This window comes from Balaenoptera ricei, chromosome X (genome assembly GCF_028023285.1).
Source record: "Balaenoptera ricei isolate mBalRic1 chromosome X, mBalRic1.hap2, whole genome shotgun sequence".
In the NCBI taxonomy this organism is placed as follows: domain Eukaryota; kingdom Metazoa; phylum Chordata; class Mammalia; order Artiodactyla; family Balaenopteridae; genus Balaenoptera; species Balaenoptera ricei.
In genome coordinates this window covers 115,618,435-115,640,031 of record NC_082660.1, presented here as the reverse complement: position 1 = coordinate 115,640,031, position 21,597 = coordinate 115,618,435, and the positions used below count along the sequence as shown (strand labels likewise).

Below are 21,597 nucleotides of genomic sequence, written 5' to 3'. Positions count from 1 at the left end.
CTAAGCCAAGCCGGGAGCCAAAGGGTGACTCTCTTTCTAGGGGCCAGAGCTGCCAGAGACAAGGGAGGCTGCCTGAGGGAGGAGCAAGAGCAAATGGGGACCACCTCCCCCTCCCCCCTTCCTCCCTGGCTCGGAACCCCTGTGGGAAGAAGCCTTTGGCCGATGCCCCAGCTTTAGTGTTGCACGTGCGTCCCCCGCCCTCCCACCACCTTGCTTCCCACTACAAAGCACCGTGCCATGGGGGCAACTGGAGCAGGTGGTGGTGACTAGGAGAGAAAGAAAGGCGGGAGGGAGAAAGGGAGGCCCTGTGAAGGGAGAAAACCTCTCTGGGAGAACATGTCAGTGGACACACCGCCAGGCAGAATAACCAGACAGAAGCATCAGCGTGTGCTGCTGAACGTCAGGCGGCTGGCCACCTTTGTGTGGGACGGGGCCATCTGAGTGTGTGGGGAAGAGCAGGGGAAGGGGACGCCCACCTTTCCCCAGAGCTGCTCAGGGTTGCAGTGTCTCCCTGCCCAGCTGCCCCCTCCCCCAGTGTCTCCCAGATAGACAGAAGCCACCCATTCACAGGGTGGAGACATAGGCAAAGAGTGGGGGGCGTGCGCCAAGGGCAGCCAGGCCGGCCTCACACCCCAAGTCTCTCACTCGGGTCACCGAGTAACCTCGAACAAGTCCACTAACCTCCCCAAGCCTCAGTTTCCTCACCACAGAATGAGGACAGCTACTGTGGGAATTAAGAGCGATCACGCAAGCAGAGCACCTGGCACAGACCAGACTTCCCCTCTCCTGCCTAGGCCTCCTCTGGGGGTCGCAGGGAACTGGCACTGCTACCTTGCCTCTCCGAGCCTCTGTCTCCTCATTCTTACCTCGGCCTGAAACTCAAGGATGTACACCAGCCTCAGAGAGAGCACTTTACTGTTCTCAAAGCCCTTCACATCCGTTGCCTCCTTTCTTCCCCCAAGCACCCTCTTGAGATGGAAAGGACATGAAGTATCATCTCCATTTTTAAAGAAGAAGAAATAGGCTTGAGTACTTTGTTTGAGCTGGAACCAGATTCCAGAACGAGGAAGGGGAAAGGAGGGGGGACTCAAGCACTTGGGTCTCCTACCTTTTGCCAGTGCCACACAGGGATCCCTGCTCTGGAGCTGGAAAGAACCGTAAGGATCACAACCACCAAAACAAGCCCAATATGACCTTTTTTTTGGTTGTCAAGACAAACACGTATTACAGGTAAACATTTGAACCTGAACCTCACTTCTCTCAAATGTACAGCTCACCCAGGATAAGGACGGTGTAATTTTTTTTGAATTGTGCAATGCGGAACTCAACACCAGTGCCATGAACATCAGACCCAAAAGAGAAGTCAATTTTGAACAGGGGTTCTAGAACGCTTGCCTGGCTATTGATTGGTGAGTGCCCACTTACCTGCTCCTCTGCTTCCATGAGAAGCAAAGGAACTGAGGAGTGGGGTTGGGGAAGTACAGCTATGACCGGCCCAAGTGGAAGAATTCCTTCAGCCCCACCCTTAGGCAACCTTGGCCTGGACATCAACATCCTTGCTTCTGTAAGTTGTTTTCTACCTTGATTGACTCAGAAAGCTCCCTGATTGGTTTCCAGTGAGTTAAGCCCATACAAAAGCTTCTTGATTGGATGTTAACAAGCTATTCAGGGTAACATCCTGCCATATTCTTTAGCTCTTCCCTAACTCAAAGGAGATTCAAGGATTGTCAAGGAAAACCCATCATGGGCCAAACCCCAGAGTTTGCAGATGCTTCTTGTTAGCTCTAGCTTTAGTTCCCATTCTTCAAATCCACACCCCAACCCTTCTAGAACTAGTTTAAAATATTTTAATAAATATGGGTTAATTTGATCTCCACCCCCCCACCCCCCACCCCGTGTACTCACTCACTCAGAAGACTGTTGACTGAGGAGCCTGCCTGGAAAATGTGCCAACCTAGCCTGGCCCCGGCCGCCACAATGCCCCTCCTCTACAGCTCCCCTGGCTGGTAATGTACCTTTGCCTCTTCTGAGACCGTCGTCATGTGCTTGGTCTTGCACTTTCGTTTTCCTGATGGCTTTTCTGAATTTTCAAGGCAGGCTGGCTCCTCTAGGTTATTTGGGAGGAAACCATTTGGTGAATCTGAAATCCCCTGGGCTTTGTTGGGCAAGAGAAGGTTCCTGTTCCTGAGGTGGTGCTCCGAACTTTGGGAGGAAGTCTTCTGCTTACGGGCCTTTAAATCTGAAGGCAAGAAACAGGAAAGAATGGATGTCAGGGAAATGGAACACAGAAAAGCAACGCCTTCCTCTAAGCTGAATCAGAGGACTTTGGGGATTAGAACCTCAGTACAAAGTTGTGTAACTATTCGCTACCCATATCTGGCACGGTGCTGACTATTCCACTAAATGCTTCTCGAATGGACACTGTGCTTCCGCATCAAAGTCCCTCTTCTACACGCAGGAGACAACTCCCAGCCCTGCTAGCAGGGGGTGGCCCATCTGGCTGTCCCCAAGATGAGGGTAATTTTAAAAGGATTTCCCCATAGCCCAGAGCAAATGAGAACTTTCTTTTCAGCTTTTCCCCACTTTGTCTTTTTTTCCACTCTAATATGAAAACAAATTTAGCAGCTCTGCTGAAGTGAAATAATATGAAGTATACTGGGGTGGGGAGTAAATGGTAGAAGGCTTCCTTCATAGCCTCAGCTCTACCCGCCTGACTGCCCTGTTGGTCTCTCTCCAAGCACACAAAGATCAAAGCCACAGAAACTCCCTGAAACCAGAAGCTGCCATGGGCCGACTTAACTGGTGGGCAATCACAGAAACCTGCTGCCCTCCGTGGCTGGAAATCAAGTCACTGGGACACACTGGGCAACATCTCTAATTCTAGCCATAGCTCACTGAACAGAGCACATTCCAGTTTCAAACAGGCCTGCTGGGAACTCCATTACCAAGAGCCTCATCCCACAGGGTCAGTCCTAAACTCCAGAGGTAGGGGGACAGATTGAGTTTATCCTTATCTCTTAGCATTAGTGTTACATGACTTGGCCACTAGCTGTGTGACTGCTGAGGGCAGGTCATAATCTCCCTGAGCCTCAGTTTCCATGTCTGTAAAATGGGAGCATATAACCCACATCACCCCTTTATAAAGTGTTATAAAGAATAAGGTATCATTATCGTATTATTTAAGCGTAAGCTCTTTAGGTAGGGCCATGCCCATGTGTTCTGTATCTCCCCCACAGGACTGGCCACCGTGCCCAGTACACGGCAAAAGATCAGTATGTCTGTGAAGTGAGTGACTGCAGCCTCAGTTTCTCCAGGTTGTGAAACGAGGGGGTTGAGCAAGATCCAAGAGTTCTCAACTCGCCTCCCCTGACCTTTGCACGCGCTCTTACGTGTGAAATCGCCAAGGGCAGATCCGGATGTAGGAACCATCATTACAGCATGAGGAATTGTCTGCAGGTTATGCACAGCTCTTAGAAGGCCAGCTGCCATACCACCCCTTCCTCCCAACTAGCTCCAACCCACTAGTGGGTCCCCACATCTGTCTAAGAACTGCTGTGCTGGATGGCTTCTAATGGCACTTCCAGCCAGCACGTTCTCAACCAGGCCTTTTGATGCAACAAGTTTGGGCTGAGGCAAAAGAGGAAGGAACAGAACCATGCCTTGTGAGGACCTCAGGAAACACAGGGAAGCCATATTACAGCGTTCAATGCCACAGAAAAAGCAGCAGCCCCTTCCCTATGTACTCAGGGCAGGGCAGGCTGTGGAGTTTATTCAACTGTAGTGGAGCAGCCTCACAGTAGCACAGAAAGGAACAGAGAGTGAAGGTAGCAGGTGTATGAGTGGCAATGGCTCTTCCTATCCCCTTCTGCAAATCAAGAAAAGAGAGACCCAAGCCAAGGACGAAAGGAAAGATCATGAGGCCCAGACAGGAGTAAAGTGACCTGTCTAGTTTGGTCTCTGCCTGACTCTCTGATGTCAACCTGAAAGAGGGTAGCAAATAGCAGGGATCAGAGCTTTCGGAGAAAAGAGATGTTTGCCAGGCAATTCCTTCATGAAGAGTCACCATCAGATCTAGAGGAAGGTGACCAGACCACAGGCCAAAGCCAACAAACTCAACTCAAAGGGAGAATGATCTACTTTCCAACAGCTGGAGCTGCCTCCACAACAAGCAGGATGCCTTGCTGAATGGCGTTCCCATGCTCCTGGAGGTGGTTAAGTTGAGGCTACCTGTCAAGAGTGCTGTGGAGATCTCCGCATTGGGTGGAAAACTGGGCCAGGTAATCTCGAAGGTCCTTCTGGTTCCAAAAGCCGGTAAGTTCCATAAGAAGCTTCCAAGCTTCTAGGAAACCAGATCTCATTAGAGAAGACTGGGTGATACAAAAGCTCCTCTTCATCCTAACACAAGTGGCTGAGGCCAACTGCTTGACAACTCATTCCTGACCAATCCATATGGCTATGGCAGAAAACTGGGAAAATCATCCCCACTCTCTCACACGGTTGATGAAAATTGGCTCGATCACTCTCAAGTGTAGGAATAGGTATTGTATATATCTCTACTTAAACAGCGCTGGAAATGAGGTTTAGCCTTCTTTGCATTATAGCAAACCCAGAATCTACTACCCACTCAGATGTGGTTATTCAGTTTTCACTAATATGGAGACTGCAGATATTTACCAGCAGCTCAGGATGAATACATTATAGGAGCCAATCAATTGTTGTTTCAAGGGCAGAGGTCAGAGAAAGAGAGTGAGAGACAGAGGTGTTCTCATTGAACCCAGAGATGTGCTTTTTGCTCATCTAGAAATCCACTATAGGAATGGGCCCGAAGAGCACTTAGCAGAACAAACTGATATTAGCCTTGGTGACAGTCTGTGCCTCCATGATTACATATTATAGCGTCTAACGTGGCCAAACAAAGCCTGGTGTTCTCTCCTTGGGCTGCCTGATTTTCCAACAAAAATGATGCCTGCAGGTCCAACAAAAATGATGTCATCTGAAAGCTTCACTCTGCCTCTTAATAACCTTTGTGGCTTTAACCAAGAAAGCCAAGTTGTGCCCGCTTCTACTTGAAGTTCTTCTGTTGGGTTGAGGAAACCATTGTGCTTCTTTTTAGTTTAGGGGCTGGAGGCATCCCACGAAAGGCAGCCAATACCCTCTTTCTTCTTGAAGCCAGGATTCTAGGAGAGAAAACCCAACCTCCCAAAAGACCCAACTCCCTCAAGCCAACCAGAGAACTCCCTGGTACTGAGTTGTCCCACACCAAGGACGTCACTGTGGCCTTGCCCACAGGTTCAGACTTTTATAAAAAATTGGAGAGCTCGGGGCTGCATGTCCTCAGCTCACCTGTAGGTCAGTCCAATGTCATTCAATCTCAACCCCAAGCCAAGACCTCGGGAATGGAGTTGAGTGACCCCCTCTGGCAGCTGGAGCTCATAGCACCATGTTTCTCTGGGTGCAGAGGCCTTTGGCTGGCGTAGAGGAGGCAGAGGTGGGAACACCCAAGATGCCCGAGGGTCCCCAGAAGCCAGAGTCACTGTGGTTTGGGGACGGGGGACAGCAGCTCCCTGGGGCAGCAGCCCCTGGCCGGCCTTACCTGCTCTCCCTTTCCGCCGCTGCTCTTCTTCTTGTTCAGTCAGGTACTCCCCAGTCTGATATTTTCGGCTCTTCTGCCGTCTCCGTTTCTTCCTCTTCACCAGGCCCTCCTCCTCGTCTTCCTCCTCCTCCTCGTTGGTGTCCCACATTTGCCGGGCAGCCTCTGTCCTCCAGGGCATCTCTCGGGCTCGCCACAGGTGCCTGCGGCCCTGGCTCAGCAGGGTCTTGTCCTGGGCATGGTGGCTGCGATACTGGGTGTCCCGTTGGGTCTTTCTCACCTTGCGACGCTTGGCCGGGGTGGGGGTCACCTCCTCTTCCTCCTCGGTGGGGAAGACTTCCTGGCTTCCCATGTCACTGTCTGCCATACCAGCAAAGGAGCTACAGATGCTTCCTGTGGACGGGATGTACAGAGGACGGTCAGGTACCTCTTCAAAGGACCAAGAGTATGGTGTCGAAGCAAGTGCCCTGGATTAGGAGTTTGAAGGTGGGTTCGAGTTCAGGCTCTGCCAGTTATTGGCTGTATGCTCTCAGAAAGTTCCTTCACTTCTGTCTCCTCGTCTATAAAATGAGAATACTGTTCTCTGCCTTACTGACTTCACAGGACTGTTCTGAGGCTCAAATGAGATAATTCACCCTTAAGCGCTTTACAGAGTCCAATATGTTACACAGCTATCAAGTATCCAAACCTCACACCCTTCCTCATCCACGCTGCCCTGCCACTTTCATTCATTCCACAAACTCTTACTTTGTGCTTATACGGTGCCGAGACTTGTCTGAGGGGCAGGAAAGGGCCACAGGGTTTAGTAGAGGGTGAGGGAGGGCAGACTGACATGGCGCCCCCGCCCATGCTCACTATGTGACCCCCCCCAATCTTGCTGACAGAGCCACCCTGGGCAAGCAGAGTTGTCACCAAAGAGTCTCAGGAAAAGTGAAGCAAGAAGGAGCCCCTTTCCTGTGACATAGCCTGCGTTAGTCCCGCCCAAATGCTCCTCAGCCAGGCCCTCTTCCCTTCCTTGACCCCACCTCCTATTGAGCAGCCAAGAGTCCAGGGGTGGAGCTTTCTCCCCAGCTCCACACCCCCCCCCCCCCCGCCCCGCTGCAGCTGTTCCTCACCGTTAGGCAGGCACTTCCCCCTCCTCTCCCCACCAGCCCAGGATGATGGGACCTTTACTACCCTCCTCTGCCACCCGGCCAAGAGGCCATTTTCCTCCCCACGCCTGCCTTCAATTCTGCTAACAACAAGCACAGTCCTAAATTGGCCCGGTTTAGTGATCCAGGAGATCTGACATCTTTCTCAGAAGCAGCTCTGAGATACCACCATCTTTCTCTCGAGGCCCGGCTATTAACTCGACAATCCCCAAACCCAAGTGAGGTCAGCAGAAGAAAGAAATGGTTCGAGGGAATTCCCTAGTGGTCCAGCGGTTAGGACTCCGTGCTTTCACCGCCAAGGGCCCAGGTTCAACCCCTGGTTGGGGAACTAAGATTCCACAAGCCGCGCGGTGCAGCCAAAAAAACAAAGAAAAGGTTCGAGGCCAACAGAGTGGCAGTGGCTCTTGACCAAAGCTTCAAGTCAGTCAGACCGCTTAAAGACAGCAAATATCCAGCAAACTTTCCATTATACAGACTAGGCAGGGAATGAAGTGTTCTAGTTAATCTAATATTCTGGTTAACACGAATCACCATAGAGATCACACAGGGATCACCAATTTCCAAAGAATCAAATACACTACAATGTGTTTAACACTAAAATGGGAACGGCCGTAATGTAATCGTTCTTTGATGATTCAGAGGACACTTCAGGATTTTTCGAGGCCTCCAGGCTGTCATTACGAGCCCCAATTACCACCGCGCTCTCCATGTGCTGAGGTGCCCATTAATAGAATGTCAGATAACTGAGTTTACACTGTGCCCTGCTTCCCCATTCCATCCACTTTGCATGGAAATCTGGGTGAACTGGGGCAACCATTTCTAGCACTAAATACCAACTTGGAGGCTAGCAGACAACAGTAGTAGCTATAAAGGGCTATCTTTTTCTGGACACTGGGGGTTGACCAATACAAGTGCAGGGGACCAGAGGTGATTCTGCTGGCCCTGACGACTCAGTGACCATTTCCAATTTGGATGATGCCTGGCACACAGGGCAAGAGGACAGAGGCCCAAAGGTTAAATGTCTGTGCCAGAGACTGGCCCCAAAAATCACGAGATGCCAAAGCCTGGAGTAGAACCAGTTTTCCTGAGTGGCACAGGCCTTTCCTCTTTCCACCACTGGCTGCCAACAAGAGATGTCAAATCTCTGTTATGAAAAGCTAAGTAAATCATCCTAAAATCGTGGGCAACGACCCAGCTCCTACCCTGGGCTCTCTCGTCTCTTCAAGGAGCTGGGCATCTTGGCACGGTGAATCAAATTTCCAACTCTCCACCTGGGCCAATGGCAAAATCGCTCGACCAGACTTCTACCTCTCTGCAGAGAAGTGCCAAGATGGGCCTCAGCCTCAGGGTCACTCACCAGACTGACTGCGCGTCCGGGTGCTCAGGACCACGGGGATGAAGTCACGGAAACTGCTCTTTGCCTTCTTCTCCAAGGAACCTGGAGTGGTGTGTGGTTTCAGGGCAGAAGGCAGGAATATCACAATCAGAGTCTCAGGACAGGAAAGCCTCCCCCACCCTCCCAACCCAAGAGGCTCAAATGGAAAACTCAAGGGAGGGTTTGTGTTCTCCCTGCATTACATTTATTAATTCCCCTTATGCTGCTATCACCTACGTATCTCTTTTAGAGAAGGAGCTTTTCCCGGTGGTTTTTGAAAACTGGGAGTTGGGTCATTTTTGCTGACACCGAAAAAGGCAGTGCACGGCATCGATTCGCCGGCACGCCACAAAGTGGAAGGCCCGGTTGCCTGGACGACTGTGAGGCTGCTGCGCCTCCACAGCGTTATAACTGAGCTGGAGCAGGTCCCAGAGAAGGGCAACCTCCATGAACCGTAGAGGATGGAGCAAGGCAGGAGGATGGGAGCAGGGAGCGGCGGACAGCGGAAAACTGCTATGTAAGAACAGACTAGAAAGAGGCAGGTCACTTCAGACAGGCAAGGCTATGAACACTGGCTACTATGGGCAGGAATACGCGGGCTTCTCTCTGCTGAGGGCGCCAAGGCACTATTAGTGGCAGAGCATACGGGTTACATACACACCTCCCCAACCCAAACATCCTGTGTGTCCCTAAATAATAAGGGTTTAGGATTCCTCTAACCCTTCTAGCTAGCTAGCTATTAATTTTTAACTTTTATAATGGGAGCTTCCAAATATACCAAAGGTAGAGAAAACAGTGTAAATAACCCCCATTTGGTCTTAATCCTCATTAAACCCATTTCTTCTCTGAGCCTAGACCCACTGCAGGGTAACAGGTTGGCTACTCTGCTGTAGGACTGACTCTTGTCTGTCTGAAAAGCACCACTTCAGAGTGTGCCTTATTCTAGCAACCAGGGTGAGCAGCGTAAGCCCCCACTCCCGGCTCCCTTCTCCCTCCGCTTAGATTTCAGAGGTGTCAATTATATCCTCCTCCTGGGACTTCCCTGCTGGTGCAGTGGCTAAGACTCTGTGCTCCCAATGCAGGGGGCCCGGGTTCAATCCCTGGTCAGGGAACTAGATCCCGCATGCTGCAACGAAGATCCCGTGTGCCGCAACTAAGACCCGGCACAGCCAAACAAACAAATAAATAAATAAATACTTTTTTCAAATTATATCTTTCTCCCACAGTGAGGAAGTCTCACTTTCCTGGTCAGTTTCAGAGCCCCTCCCCCCCCCACCCGCCATAGGGATCCCTCTGCAGCCCATCAAGAGGGCCAGGACCCACGGGGCCTACCTTCCTCGTGGCCATCGGCTCGTTTTCCTGGAGACTGGGACTCTGGCTTTGTTGGCTTCCGGTGCTTGTGCTTTACCCTGACTCCATTGTGCTCTTTTCCTGAATCTGAAGCCCCCCTGGGGCTTTTCTTGGTGGGTTCCTGGGGGTCACTAGGTGGCTTCCGGCACTGTGGAGAGGTGGAGAGAGTCAGGCCTGAGGTCAGTTTCACTTCTTAAGAAAGCCCTCTTAATGTTGAGCCCTGTGCCCTGATACTGACACACGGACACGAGCTGCCCAGGTGGAGGCTGGGGAAAGGGGCCGCCCGCTGCCTTCCACAGTGGGCTACAGAGGCTTTTTGGACTGAATCCAGTGCCCTAGCTAATCCCCATAGACATCCATACCCCATCATTTGAAACACGTCCACAGAGTCTGCATTCACAAGCCGAATAAACACCCAAAGTCATTTGAAAAGGTGCAAAGTCAGGCCCCATACTCTCTATATCCGAACAGCAATAGAGAGATGGACAGAAAACAAAAATGCCTCTTCTGCAAGTTGGATGACTACATTGTTCAAATAACTTCACTGTGAATAGTATTGACACCAACAACTGAAACTAATTCCCATATGGGCCAACTCAAGAAAAATTATCTATTTTCACGTGTAGATTAATACCAGAAAAAAGATTCAACTAAGGCAAGAAGAAAAGTCTAGCACGGCAGCAATTCCAATCTCCCCGTACTTAGGAAAGACACCGAAAAGGCCCAGGCATTTTCAATAACGACCCTTTACATTCTGAGGCCCTTTCACCTTTTCCAAAGAGTCTCTCTAATATTCGATTTGTTCTTCCCAACAACCCAGAGAGAAAAAGCTAGTATCACACCCTTGAACAGACGAGGAAACTGAGCCTCCAAGATAAGAGGTTAAATGACTTGTCCAGGGCAACACAGCCCAAGGCGTCCACTTGCTCAGGGGCCGTCAGGGACTAGGCAAACCTGCAAGTTAGCTGCTCTGTGCCTGCAGTGAGAAAACGGCTGAGCTAGGACTAAGACCCAGGGCTCCTGGCACCCAGCCCGGGCCTCTTCACCTCAGCTCTCACTCCTCTTCTTCCTTACTTGTGTCCTCCACTGGTTTTGGTCATCCGCACTCATACCTACTGCCCGGCGCATGGGGTAGGCACAATGGTTGTGCTTACACATTGCAAGGACACTCTGAGCCTAGCAGTCACAGATTCTCACAAGCTTTGAGATCTCTCCATGCCACCCAACAAGAAATAGGGCAAGGTAGGGATTTCTAGTATTGTAGGATCCAGGGAGTGCAGAGTAAGCAAAACATTTTAACAATGACAGCGGGCCCTAGGAAGAAAGGAAGAGTTGTTTTCCCCCTAAGCAGACCCGCACGCCACATTCTAAAAAGTTATCATGGTCCAGCTCCAGCTAAGGGGATGGCAGATGTCGTACTGATGGAACATTTTTCCGGCAGGGGGGTGGGGGGAACATGTCTCCATAGAGTCACCATTCCCCATCAAATTCCAGGGACTCCTGCTATCCCACGAACTCCTCCTGCTTCTTATTCAGCAGAGGGCTGAGTTGAAAATTCAGTTTCTCCCTTTACTTGCTGCCAGTTCCTACAAACCAAAGTGTTAGGAGAAAGAAAGAAATGGGAAGGAAAGAGGAATATGGGCAACTGCTGCTTGAAGTGTGACCTTCAGGTATGGCCACAGAACAACTACCTCAAGTCAGGCGGAATAAAGTTCAGTGCATGTCAATTTGAACATGTCGTATTTATTTCTGAATATCATTTTTAGCTGGCTCTTTCAAGTACAGATCATTAACTTTTACTTCCTAAGAGAGACAAAAACAAGGAAAACAGAACATCTAGAAGGGATCTGTGTCTGTATGTTCTGCAAGGGCAACACTCAGAGTAAAAATATATCGCACACTCCAACTTAGGCAAAAAGTTGCGATGATGAACAGACCATGTAAGATGAATGTTCTGGTTAACAGAGTTTTGAAGGGTTTTCCAAAGAATTTTCCAAAAGATGAGAAGACAACCAGCACCAGATGAAGCAGAACTTTCTTTGCTGATGATTCAGAAGGTCCTTCAGGATTCCGTGCAGCCTTGGGGCAGGTGGTGTAGGAGACAGGAGACTGATTCTTTTTTAAAAAAATTTTTTATTTAATTTTTTTATTGAGGTAACATTGGTTTATAACATTATATAAGTTTCATGTACATAACATTATATTCCTACTGCTGTATACACTACAGAGAGTATTCTGATTCTTGGCCATACCCTGAAAGGGGCTGCTTTGAATCGACCCCTGATCTTAGTTTTGCTTATCAATGGTTTCTTTCTCAGGAAAATGGAACATAAGAAAAGAAAGATCTAAGTTATTTGCTTTCCGGAAAAACGGACATTTACTAAATCATTACAGGCAGTTGCCAAGGGCTGCTTCAAGGCTCCTGATGCTGTGACTTTATTCTCTGCCCTCTGCATCTGTCAGTGGGCCCAGTGAACTGTTCATCTAATATAGGAAGGGGCAGTGCCTGCCTGTCAGCGAGTCACCTGCAAGACATAAGCTCCATGAGGGTCTATCCTATTTGTAATACTAATGATATCAACAGCAGCCACTAACACTTTCTGAGCACTTACTATGTGGCAGGCACTGTTCTAAGCATTTACACATATCACTTCATTTTATCTTTTTTTAACAATAGCTTTGTTGACATATAATTTACTGAGATATATCATACACTGATTTATGTTTATTATTCAACTGTTTTTAATACAACCACGGAAATGTGCAAGGATCATCACTATCTAGTTCTAGAACTTTTTCATCACCCCAAATAGAAACCCTGTACCCATTAAGCCGTCACTCTCCAATTCCTCATCCCCGCCAGCCTTAGGCAACTACTAATCTACTTTCTGTCTCTATCAATTTGCCCATTCTGGACATTTCACATCATCATTTCATTTAATCTTTACACAGCCCTATGAGTAGGTACTATCACTGTCTCATTGTATAGATGAGGAAACTGAGGGCGAGAGAGATGAAGTAACTTGACTGATATCACACAGCTAGGAAGAAGCAGAACCAGGACTCACACTCAGGCGCTGTGCCTGGCTCCAGAGAGCATACTCCTCACCAAAATGCTGTACTGCCCTCCTGAAGATGTATTCCCACTGCCTGGCAAGGCCTGGCACATAGTAGACGCTCAACAAACACTTGCTAAATGGTCAGTGAAACAGCTATACATAAGCAGAGTGGAAGACAGTGTGGCATAGCTCAAGATGAACATGAACTTTATCTTTCTTTTTTTCTTTTAATTTTTTTAAATTGGGGTATAGTTGTTTTAGAATGTGAACTTCAGAACCAATGAGACTGGAGCTTGAGTTCCACTTCTGTCATTTAGTAGCTGTGTAACTTTGGGTAACAACTTACTCATTTTCTTATCTGTGAATTGGGTGTAGTGTTCACCTCATAGGGTTATTTGAAGGATTAAGTTAGATAACATATGTAGAAAGCACTTGGTATATAGTAGGAATTCAACAAACGGTAACAACTCTAACGACATGAGCTATTATTATTACCACCAAGAGCAGATTGCAGTTACCTGAGCAAATGCTAGACATATGCTCTACTGTGTAATGACCTATGTTCCTACTTGGCATGTCTCTGCCATACTGAGGTGGTCATGGGGTCACTGAGAAAAACCCACCCAAACTCTACTCCCAGGGTTCTTAACCTGGAGTCCATGGGTGGGCTTTGGGGAGCGGGTTGGGTCCATGAGCCCCTTGAAATTATGGGCAAAATTCTGAGGCCATGTTTCAGGGAGCAGGGTTCACAGCTCTCATCAGCTCCCCAAAGTGCTCTATGGTCCAAAAAAGACTACGAGCTTCTGCCACAAACAAATTCACAGTGCTCTGGCTAGAGATCTATTCAACATCCAATTTGAAGGCTTGTTAACATAACCTCAAATTGCTCCATATTTTGAATAAGCCCTATCCTCAACTGCTTCAAGAATCTCCTTGATCACTAGTGGCCTTCAGATCCTCTTTGGAGGAACACTGGATTCAGGCCAAGTCCTCTTAGCCCGCCTTTTGGCCTAGAACCCTGCCATCATCCTTAGCCTATTAAGAACCCAGACCCAGATGCCCATCTGCCTTGGACACCAAATTCCCAATGGGCTGAAACCCACAGCTGCCACCCCAAGCATTAGGGGGATAGGAAACTGGTGGATTTGCCCAGAAGCTGAATTGGCTCAAGCCCCACAAAACTCCAAGCAAATCCTGAGCAGGCTTACCCCGGTGGTGCAGAGAACAACCTTGTCAAAGGCCCCTTGCCTCCCTGGACCCTAAGCTCTCAAGGCCAGCAGTCATCTTAGAAAAGGAAAAGGAAGAATGGCCATGCAAGGAAGGGCCTGTTATTAATTGATTTCCCTCCCCGTATCGTACGGTATTCTTCCACTTTCCAACCTCATCTGGGACAATGGCTTTCCTAGCCTCAGGGACCGAATCATTTCCCACATCTACAAAATAGAAGCCCACCCCTCCCCACGCTAAAACACCATATATGGAGAATGTTACTTGGTAAGGGTCATGATTCACTTTACACAAGCCTTCCAATCAGCTCAGTTCACAGAGCTACTCAAGAACACTGCACGAGGGCTTCCCTGATGGCACAGTGGTTAAGAATCTGCCTGCCAATGCAGGGCACACGGGTTCGAGCCCTGGTCCGGGAAGATCCCACATGCCGCGGAGCAACTAAGCCCGTGCGCCACAACTACTGAGCCTGCGCTCTAGAGCTCGCGAGCCACAACTACTGAAGCCCACGTGCCACAACTACTGAAGCCCACGCACCTAGAGCCTGTGCTTCACAACAAGAGAAGCCCCCGCAATGAGAAGCCTGCGCACTGCGACGAAGAGTAGCCCCCGCTTGCTGCAACTAGAGAAAGCCCACGCACAGCAACGAAGACCCAATGGAGCCATAACTAAATAAATAAATAGATAGATAGATAAATAAATAAATAAAATTAAAGAACGCTGCACGAGGTTGACGTCTGCAGGACAAAGCAGACCCCTGGTGTCTCGGCCCGGCCCTCAACCTCAGCCCAGCACTCACCTTGGGTCCATGGGAACTCCGGACCATAACCTTGGCTTGTGGCTGCTGCTCCTCACCATCCTTCTCTTTGCCACACTTCATTTTCTTGGGCGGCAGAGATTCGGTCACCCCATCGGTCACCACCGAGTCTGGCTGCCACTTGTTCTTGCAAGGAAAGACACCTACACTTTCCTGTTTCACTCGAGCCTGCCCGGCCTTACTCCGCACTTCAGCTTGGCCCCTCTGGGTAGCTGCTGGGAGGCCATCGGCCCGGAAGCAGGTGGCTAAATTGAAGACCACATCACCATCCACCTTCTCCATTTTCACCCGCCCCAGGTCCACCTGGCTTCCGAGCTGTGAAAGGTCTGTGCTGGAGGCCCTCTTGCCGCTCGGTACCACGTCCAAGATGAGTTCCTTGGGGTGGCTGTCATGAGGTAGCAAAGGCAGCTCGGGCATCTTGTGCAGGTTCTGGGGGGTGGCCAGGACCAGCTCATGGGACATATAGGTGGCCAGCACTTGGTTCTTAGGCTTCGTGTCTCCTGCCAGCTTCAGGCCGCAAGCCCCCTGGGGGCCTTCCAGCTTAGGAGTGCTGTCGGGGCAGAGGTGGCTCTCTGATTCCTCAGGCCCCTGATTCACTCTCAGGTCCCCACTGCTAGGCTGCACAGACAGTGCCAGGGTCCCTGTCTGAGGGCTGAGCGTCAGGAGGACAGGGTTCACTTGTTCCTCGTAAGGCTTGGCAGCAATCCGGCAAGTTTTGTTCTTTGTGCCCGTGTCCTGCTCTGGAGCAAAGGGGCCCCCGGGCCGTGGCTGCCCCTCGGGAAGTCCATGCACAGCCTCACCAGGGCCAAGGGACGGCACACCAGAAAACTCAGAAACGACGCTGGTGGGCCTGATGGGCACCCCCTGGCTGGGGGTCAGCTGCCCGGCACTAGAAATGCCGATGGAAAGCAGAGACGCCTGGTGGTATGGTGACCAGCCAACAGGCAGGACCTGGGTGCTGGTGGGTTTCCCGTTGACTGAACACCGTGGGTAAATATTTGCTGGCCCCGTGGGCTTCCAGAGGGAGAGCTCCTTGGTTTGGCAGCCCGGCAGCCCAGGGGCGATGCGGGCTGGGGTGTAACGCTTGACTGTGCTTGGCTGTCCCTCAGTCCCAGCCTGGCTGCCCTTCTTGCCACAGGGGGCACCAGTGCTCTTGGGCTCTCCTTGATCGATGATGGAGATGGGCTCCTGCTTGGGGAGATGGCGGGGGTCTCGGTTGAGGCCCAGGTTGGGGTCTTTGTTCAGCAGGAGGGATGCAGGCACTGGGTTGGCCACTCCCACGTAGGTGCCGGGAATGGTGCTGATCAGCGCAGTGGAGTTCTTCACCCAGGTGCTTGGGTCCCCGTTCCTCACGATCTCAGGAAAGATGACGAAGGGCGAGGAAGTGGAGCCCAGGCATGAGGTGACATTGCTGCCGGCAGCCTGGGTTGTGCGCTGGGACCTAGACAGGACCGTGGAGAGGAGGGCCTTGCTGCTGGTGTGCACGGGGGTCAACACGGGCATGGGAGGCGTCTTGCGTTGGTTCGGCAACGGGAGCTTCTGCCGGTTGGACTTGGAGGAGAGGTCCAGGGGCATCTCGCTGCACTCGGACGGAGAGGCCATCTCTCGCTCCAGCTGTGGAGGTGACTTGAGGGGAGAGAAAGTGACGGAAGTCCCTTCTGTTTGTTGCTCGTTGCCACCTGGCATCTTGGCAGGATGCGGTGGGGCTGAGCTCACGCTGGGGGCTGGCAGCAGAGGCTGTGGTGGTGGAAGCACCTTGGCAGAAGCAGTGGAGAGGGAAGTATCTGCCAAAGGCCCGGGGACCCCATCGGGTGCCGGCTGGGTGCTGGTGCTGCTGGACGGGGAAGCGCAGGGGAGCCTGTTCACCTCCAGAGACACCAGCTTGGACTCCGAAGTCAGAGGCCGGGCCACAGAAAATGCGTATGGGTAAGACCGCAGCTCTGGGGAGGCCAGCACCCCAGGGAGACACCTGTCCTGCAGGTAGGATGGCAGGACAGGGAGTGTAAGGGTGGAGGAGACTCCCAGGGTGGTTGGCAGTGTGGCCACGCTGAGTGGCTGCCCACAGCTTGGAGGCGGGATATAGACCAGCGGCTGGCTCGGGGTCAGCACTGTCCCTGGCTGAAAGGACAGGGGGACTTTTTGCATAGCTGGTGCCTGAGCTGCAGGAAAACACACTCGACTCAAACTAAAGGACGCCGGGATGGGTGCAGAGGTGGGAATGGCAGTGGGCGTGGCAGCCGGCATGGGCGTGGGGGCTGGAGTGAAGATTGGGGCTGGGGTGGGTGCAGGCACCGGCGTGGGAGCAAAGGCAGGGATGAGGGTGGGGGTAGAAGGTGGGCCAGAGGACGGGGTCGGGGTGGGCATCGGCACCGATGGAGGGGCGGGAGCTGCCGGAGGCGTGGACGCCGGCATCGGAGCCAGAACTGGAGTGGGGACAGGTGCGAGGACCAGGGTCGGAGCCGAAGGGGGCACGGGAGCCTGGATCAGAGCCAAGGGAGGAGCTGAAACTGGGACTGAGATGGGGGTAGGGGCCGGAGCCGACAGGGGGACGGGGCCCGACGGGGGAGCAGAAGCTGGCACGGGCACCAAGACTGAGGCCGAAACCGAAAGAGGGCTCGAATCGGAGATGAGTGTGGGCACTGATGGTGGCGCCGGAGCCAGAGCCGGGACTGGTGCTAAGGGAGGGGAAGGGGCCGGAACCGAAGTGGCAACCTGGACGGGAACGAGCCCGGAATGGGGCACTGGGGCGGGGATGGAGAGGGGGACCTGGAATGGATCTGGAACAGATGGGGGGACAGAGGCTGAACTGGGAGCCGGGGGGCAGATGGGGGCTGGCAGCGGACTGAAGTTAGTGGTAACCAGAGGCAGGGTGCCCTCCACGGGGACGCCAGTTCCTAGAGTTGCCAAAATGAAAGTATTCTTCTCCCCGACACCCTGCCGAGAGTCCAAAGCCTTCGCCCCAGCTGGCGAGCAGTCCACCTGTTTGCTCATTTGGGTGCTGAGGGGCGTCCAGGAGCAGTCCGCCGTGCCGTTGCTGGCCTCCAGGCCGTCGGAAGTGGGAAGCTTGAGCCCCTCTCCCGGGCTGCTCAGTGACACCAAGGGGCCCCCTGCCTCTGCCACATTCCCAGCATAGTCCATTTTCGGCTGGGCGTCGTCAGGCCTGTCTTCTGACTTGTGCCCAAGTTTTTCTGTTGCACTGCCATCTGGGTCTGCCCCCCGGGCATTGCTGCCACTTCCAACTGCCGTGAGCTCCACCTGCAACGACAGAGCAGCGTGCCCATCTTAGCGAGCTCTCTGTAGATCGTGCAAGTGTCCCGAGGCCCAGGAGAGGTGACTGCTGGTCCTCTTTGCAACTCGACCAACCAGGCAGAAGCAAAGAGAAGCTGGCCAATTTCTGTCTCACATACAGCAACTCCTGGGAAACACCCTGTCCTTTCCTGGCCCCCTTCTTGGGATGGCAGGCTGGGCACGTTGCCTGAACAGTTCAGCTCTACCCGTTGGCAGGTGGCATGTGGTTCTGCATGGCCCCTTACCTTGGAAAAACTGCTGACACAAAACTCCTGAGATCCAAAGCGCTGGCAGTCACCTGTCGTGGACTCCTCATCAGAAAGAGGTGCTCTTCTAGCATGGGAGACACAACCAGAAAAGGGACATGAGGCCTAGTCTTCAGGCCACCACCACCTTCCCCAGAACGCCCCCTGCCTGCCTGGGTTCCCATAAAACCCTCCTGTCTCGCTTCCTTTGGTGGCTTGGGGGAAATCACAAGGAACTAGGGGTAGGGGAGGTCCAGGCTGCAAACCGGAGCCTCCGTGCCCAGCTTTTCAAGTTCCTGCAAAGGAGCCTGATCTGACTAGACTCCCCTCTTTGGGCTGTGTATTCTAGGGCTCTCACCAGGAGTGTGGAGGACCCCAGCACCTTTGCCTTGTCCCTAGAGCTTATCCATCAAGGTGACCGTCCAGGAGGTACTGGGCATGGCCAGAAGGGGAGAGGTAATTCACAGAAGATCCCAAAAGCATGAAAACTGCTTTCCTCGTAAATATGATCTTATTTTAAGTCTACAAGGAAAGCTGGCTACAGGTACCATAAGGGTAACCCTTTCCTAAAACAAATAACCACCTCCATTGTGGTTCATGTTCTAAATCCAAATCATCACCTAGTCACCTGATGAGCTTGGCTAGAGCAGATACACGTTTATTAGCGCACATAATGATACTGATTTGAGGCAGGTCACTGAGCATCAAGGGGCATTTCAAGGGCACGACTTCTTTCCCTCTAGGGTATCTCTTCCCCTTTTCTAGGGTACCAGAGAGCTCAAGCCAGCACCCTCCCTCCTACCTTTCTGCTCTTGCTTGCATCCTATCCCCTGCCAGCTCCCCTACTCTCCGCTTGGCCTCCCAGCACCACTGCATTTTCTCCCATGGCAAAGGGAAGGAAGCCTTCAAAGCTACAGACCCCGAATTCAAGTTGGTATATTGCAGAGGGAAATGCTCAAGGCCAGAGAGTTGGTTCCCAAAGGAGGAAAACTCAACTGTACCCTCACCTCCTCAAAATGTCTTCTCTAAAATTTGGGCAAGAATCTTAGGAAATGGTATATCCTGACCAAAAAAAAAAAAAAAAAAAGGTCAGACTGGGAGGGTGAAGTTGAAGAGAAAACAAACACCCACTGGAAGTTTGGTATTTTGAGTTATAGCAAGAACGTGCCACTGCTGCCCTAGGGAAGACACCAGTGGGGCAGGAGCCATGGTGTGAGTGGCCAAGTGGAAAGCTGAGGTGCAAGAATAAAGCTCCAGAAGAAGCCCTGAGATGTGGTTCCTAGGGTGCAAAGCACAGGAATGCTCTGTGCACCTCTGGGGAGCTAGACTGCCTTGGGGTTTGCCCCCCTTCTTCAGAGCCTCGCCCTGAGCTCTGCAACAGCCAGGGAAGAAGCCAGCACCTGCCTCACCAGCCATCCCAACCAAAGGGCAGTCAGGGCGCCCACAACCAACCCCCACAAGAACTAACTCCTTCCCTCCCACTGGAACAGGGCACCATTGACGGACCCCAAAATTGTACCTGGGGCAAGAGAAGCAAAAAAGGCAAGGGGATCACCGCGGGCCTCTCCCCATCTTTTCAGGGCTCCAGAAGGGACTAACCGGGGGGAAAGGCTTGTTCCCTTTAAAAGGCATCTAGGCTGGCAGAAGTGGGAGGGTTCCACTGCTGGCAATGACTGCTGGTGACAAACAGAAATGATCGTAAGGAGAGAGGCGGGCTGGAGATGCAGTGGGGGTCTCAAGGAAGGGGAGGAAGGGGAGCCTGAGGGAAAGGGAAAACATACTTCGACATCAACCCCTGAGAGCCCAGAAAAGCAAGACCAATACCCAGCCTTAGGCCAGGCCAGGGATGGTTTTGTGGGGAGGATGGTGACGAGGAAAAAGGAGCGGCAGGGAACCCCCCCTTCACCAACCCCACATGAGGGACCGCAGAGGGGAGACACTATTTCCATTTCCCCCGTCCTCACCATACACAGGGGGAGTTCAGCTGCATATTTGGTCCTCCTTGCTCGGCTCCCACCCTGCATAAAGTCACCTTGAAAGTAGAAACCCTGCCTTCGAAGGCAGCCACCAGAGAACGGCAGAGCCACCGGCCCAGAGACTCTGGAGGTGGCAGCGGCCAACAGCAGTCCTGGCTACTCCAGCCATACCCACACCTGAGTGCCAGCCCCCAAGGCTCTGGGAAAATGTCCTGCGGCCACGTTTCAAACCCTCTGAGGAGAGAGGTGTGTAAAGCCAAGCAAACGTTAAATTGCTCCATTGAGAGAAGAACCTGGGACAAAGACAGCTTGCAGGGCAGGGGTGCATGGGGAGAGGAGGGTCAAATGGGCAAGATTAGGAGGGTGTGGGTGGCGGGGAGAAGGGAGCAGGGGTCAAAGCAGGCTTCAGTCAGGCCTGAAAATCAATCCCACCTTTTCTCCCCAACAGAGATGACCCTGGGCCATTATACTCAAGGCTTTGCTGAACCTAAACCAGAAACAGCCATAACCTTTCAGGGCTGTTTCCCTAATTATTAAGGGCTAGCACCACTGTCAAACCAGACCTTTTTCAGTTCCTGTTGGGCCCTAACTACATGGCACACATCTCGCTTAGATCCCAGCCCCGGCAGACTTCCCATAGCACCCCAAGACTGCCTTCATTCCAGCCAAGGTCTCCCGCACACACACCATGTGAGAAATACCAGCCCTCACCTGAAACTCCTACTCATCCCCCAAGCCCCGGCACAAAGGTCACTGCCTCTGGGAAGCCTTCCCTTATTCCCCCAGGAAGTTTTTCATTCTGGCCTGTAGACTCCCACGGGACCTGTACATGCCACTCGACAGCACTTACCACCAATATCCCATGACTACTGGTTTGCTCTGATTGAGTTTAATAAATGTTTGGTGAATGATGGCATGAATGGGTACAAGAAAGGAAGCAGCAAGCAAGCAAACAGAGGGATTTAGCTGGAGGCTTGTCTAGAGTCGGCCACCTGAGGCCAGCATAGAGCCCCTGTCCCCAGTTTCTACAGTCCTCAGCTACATCTGATGGCACTGGGCAGGCTTCTCAAACATAACTTCAAGAGTTAACCCCCAGATGCAGCTTTACACCCGAAATGTCGAAGTTCTACAGGTGGTCAAGGGCTAAGGAAGATGGTTTTTAAATAAGGTGAGATCACATTTTGGAAATCAGCTATAGCATGGCCTGGGCTGTAGTGGGAAGGTGACAGCAATGGGTAGATGAGATCAGAAGTGACAACACTTAAAAAAGGTCATCTTAACCACTTGGCATATTTGGTAGTCTAACATCCCAAGAAAAGTCCATAAGGAGGGAAAATCAGGTTCGGGCCCACTTCCTGGTCCTTTTTCAGAGGGGATTTAGAATAGACAGTAAACTAAGGTAACTTGTTCATTGATTTTTTGAAGGCTCTAGTCCAGATCTCTACATCAAAGCCTCAACTACTTATAACTAGTTGCCAATGAATACTCACGCAAGTCAATACCAGCGCTCTGCCTTCCC

The 21,597-nt window shown here is 51.8% G+C and overlaps 1 protein-coding gene across 6 annotated transcripts in view; it reads right to left on the bottom strand.

Annotated features, from left to right (window-relative positions):
• The window catches only part of BCORL1 (BCL6 corepressor like 1), a 60,930-nt gene that overhangs the window by 17,887 nt on the left and 21,446 nt on the right, over positions 1 to 21,597 (bottom strand). For 4 of the 6 annotated variants that reach the window (XM_059911254.1, XM_059911255.1, XM_059911257.1 and 1 more), the window contains 6 exons: positions 18,103 to 18,190; positions 14,552 to 17,824; positions 9,449 to 9,614; positions 8,099 to 8,179; positions 5,594 to 5,983; positions 2,016 to 2,239 (listed from right to left, as the gene is read on the bottom strand). In XM_059911254.1, the coding sequence (XP_059767237.1) occupies positions 2,016 to 2,239; positions 5,594 to 5,983; positions 8,099 to 8,179; positions 9,449 to 9,614; positions 14,552 to 17,824; positions 18,103 to 18,190 (4,222 nt within the window). Of the gene's footprint in view, positions 1 to 2,015; positions 2,240 to 5,593; positions 5,984 to 8,098; positions 8,180 to 9,448; positions 9,615 to 14,551; positions 17,825 to 18,102; positions 18,191 to 19,701; positions 19,776 to 21,597 lie in introns of all 6 variants that reach the window. The other 2 variants (XM_059911259.1, XM_059911258.1) reach the window with 2 other exon arrangements.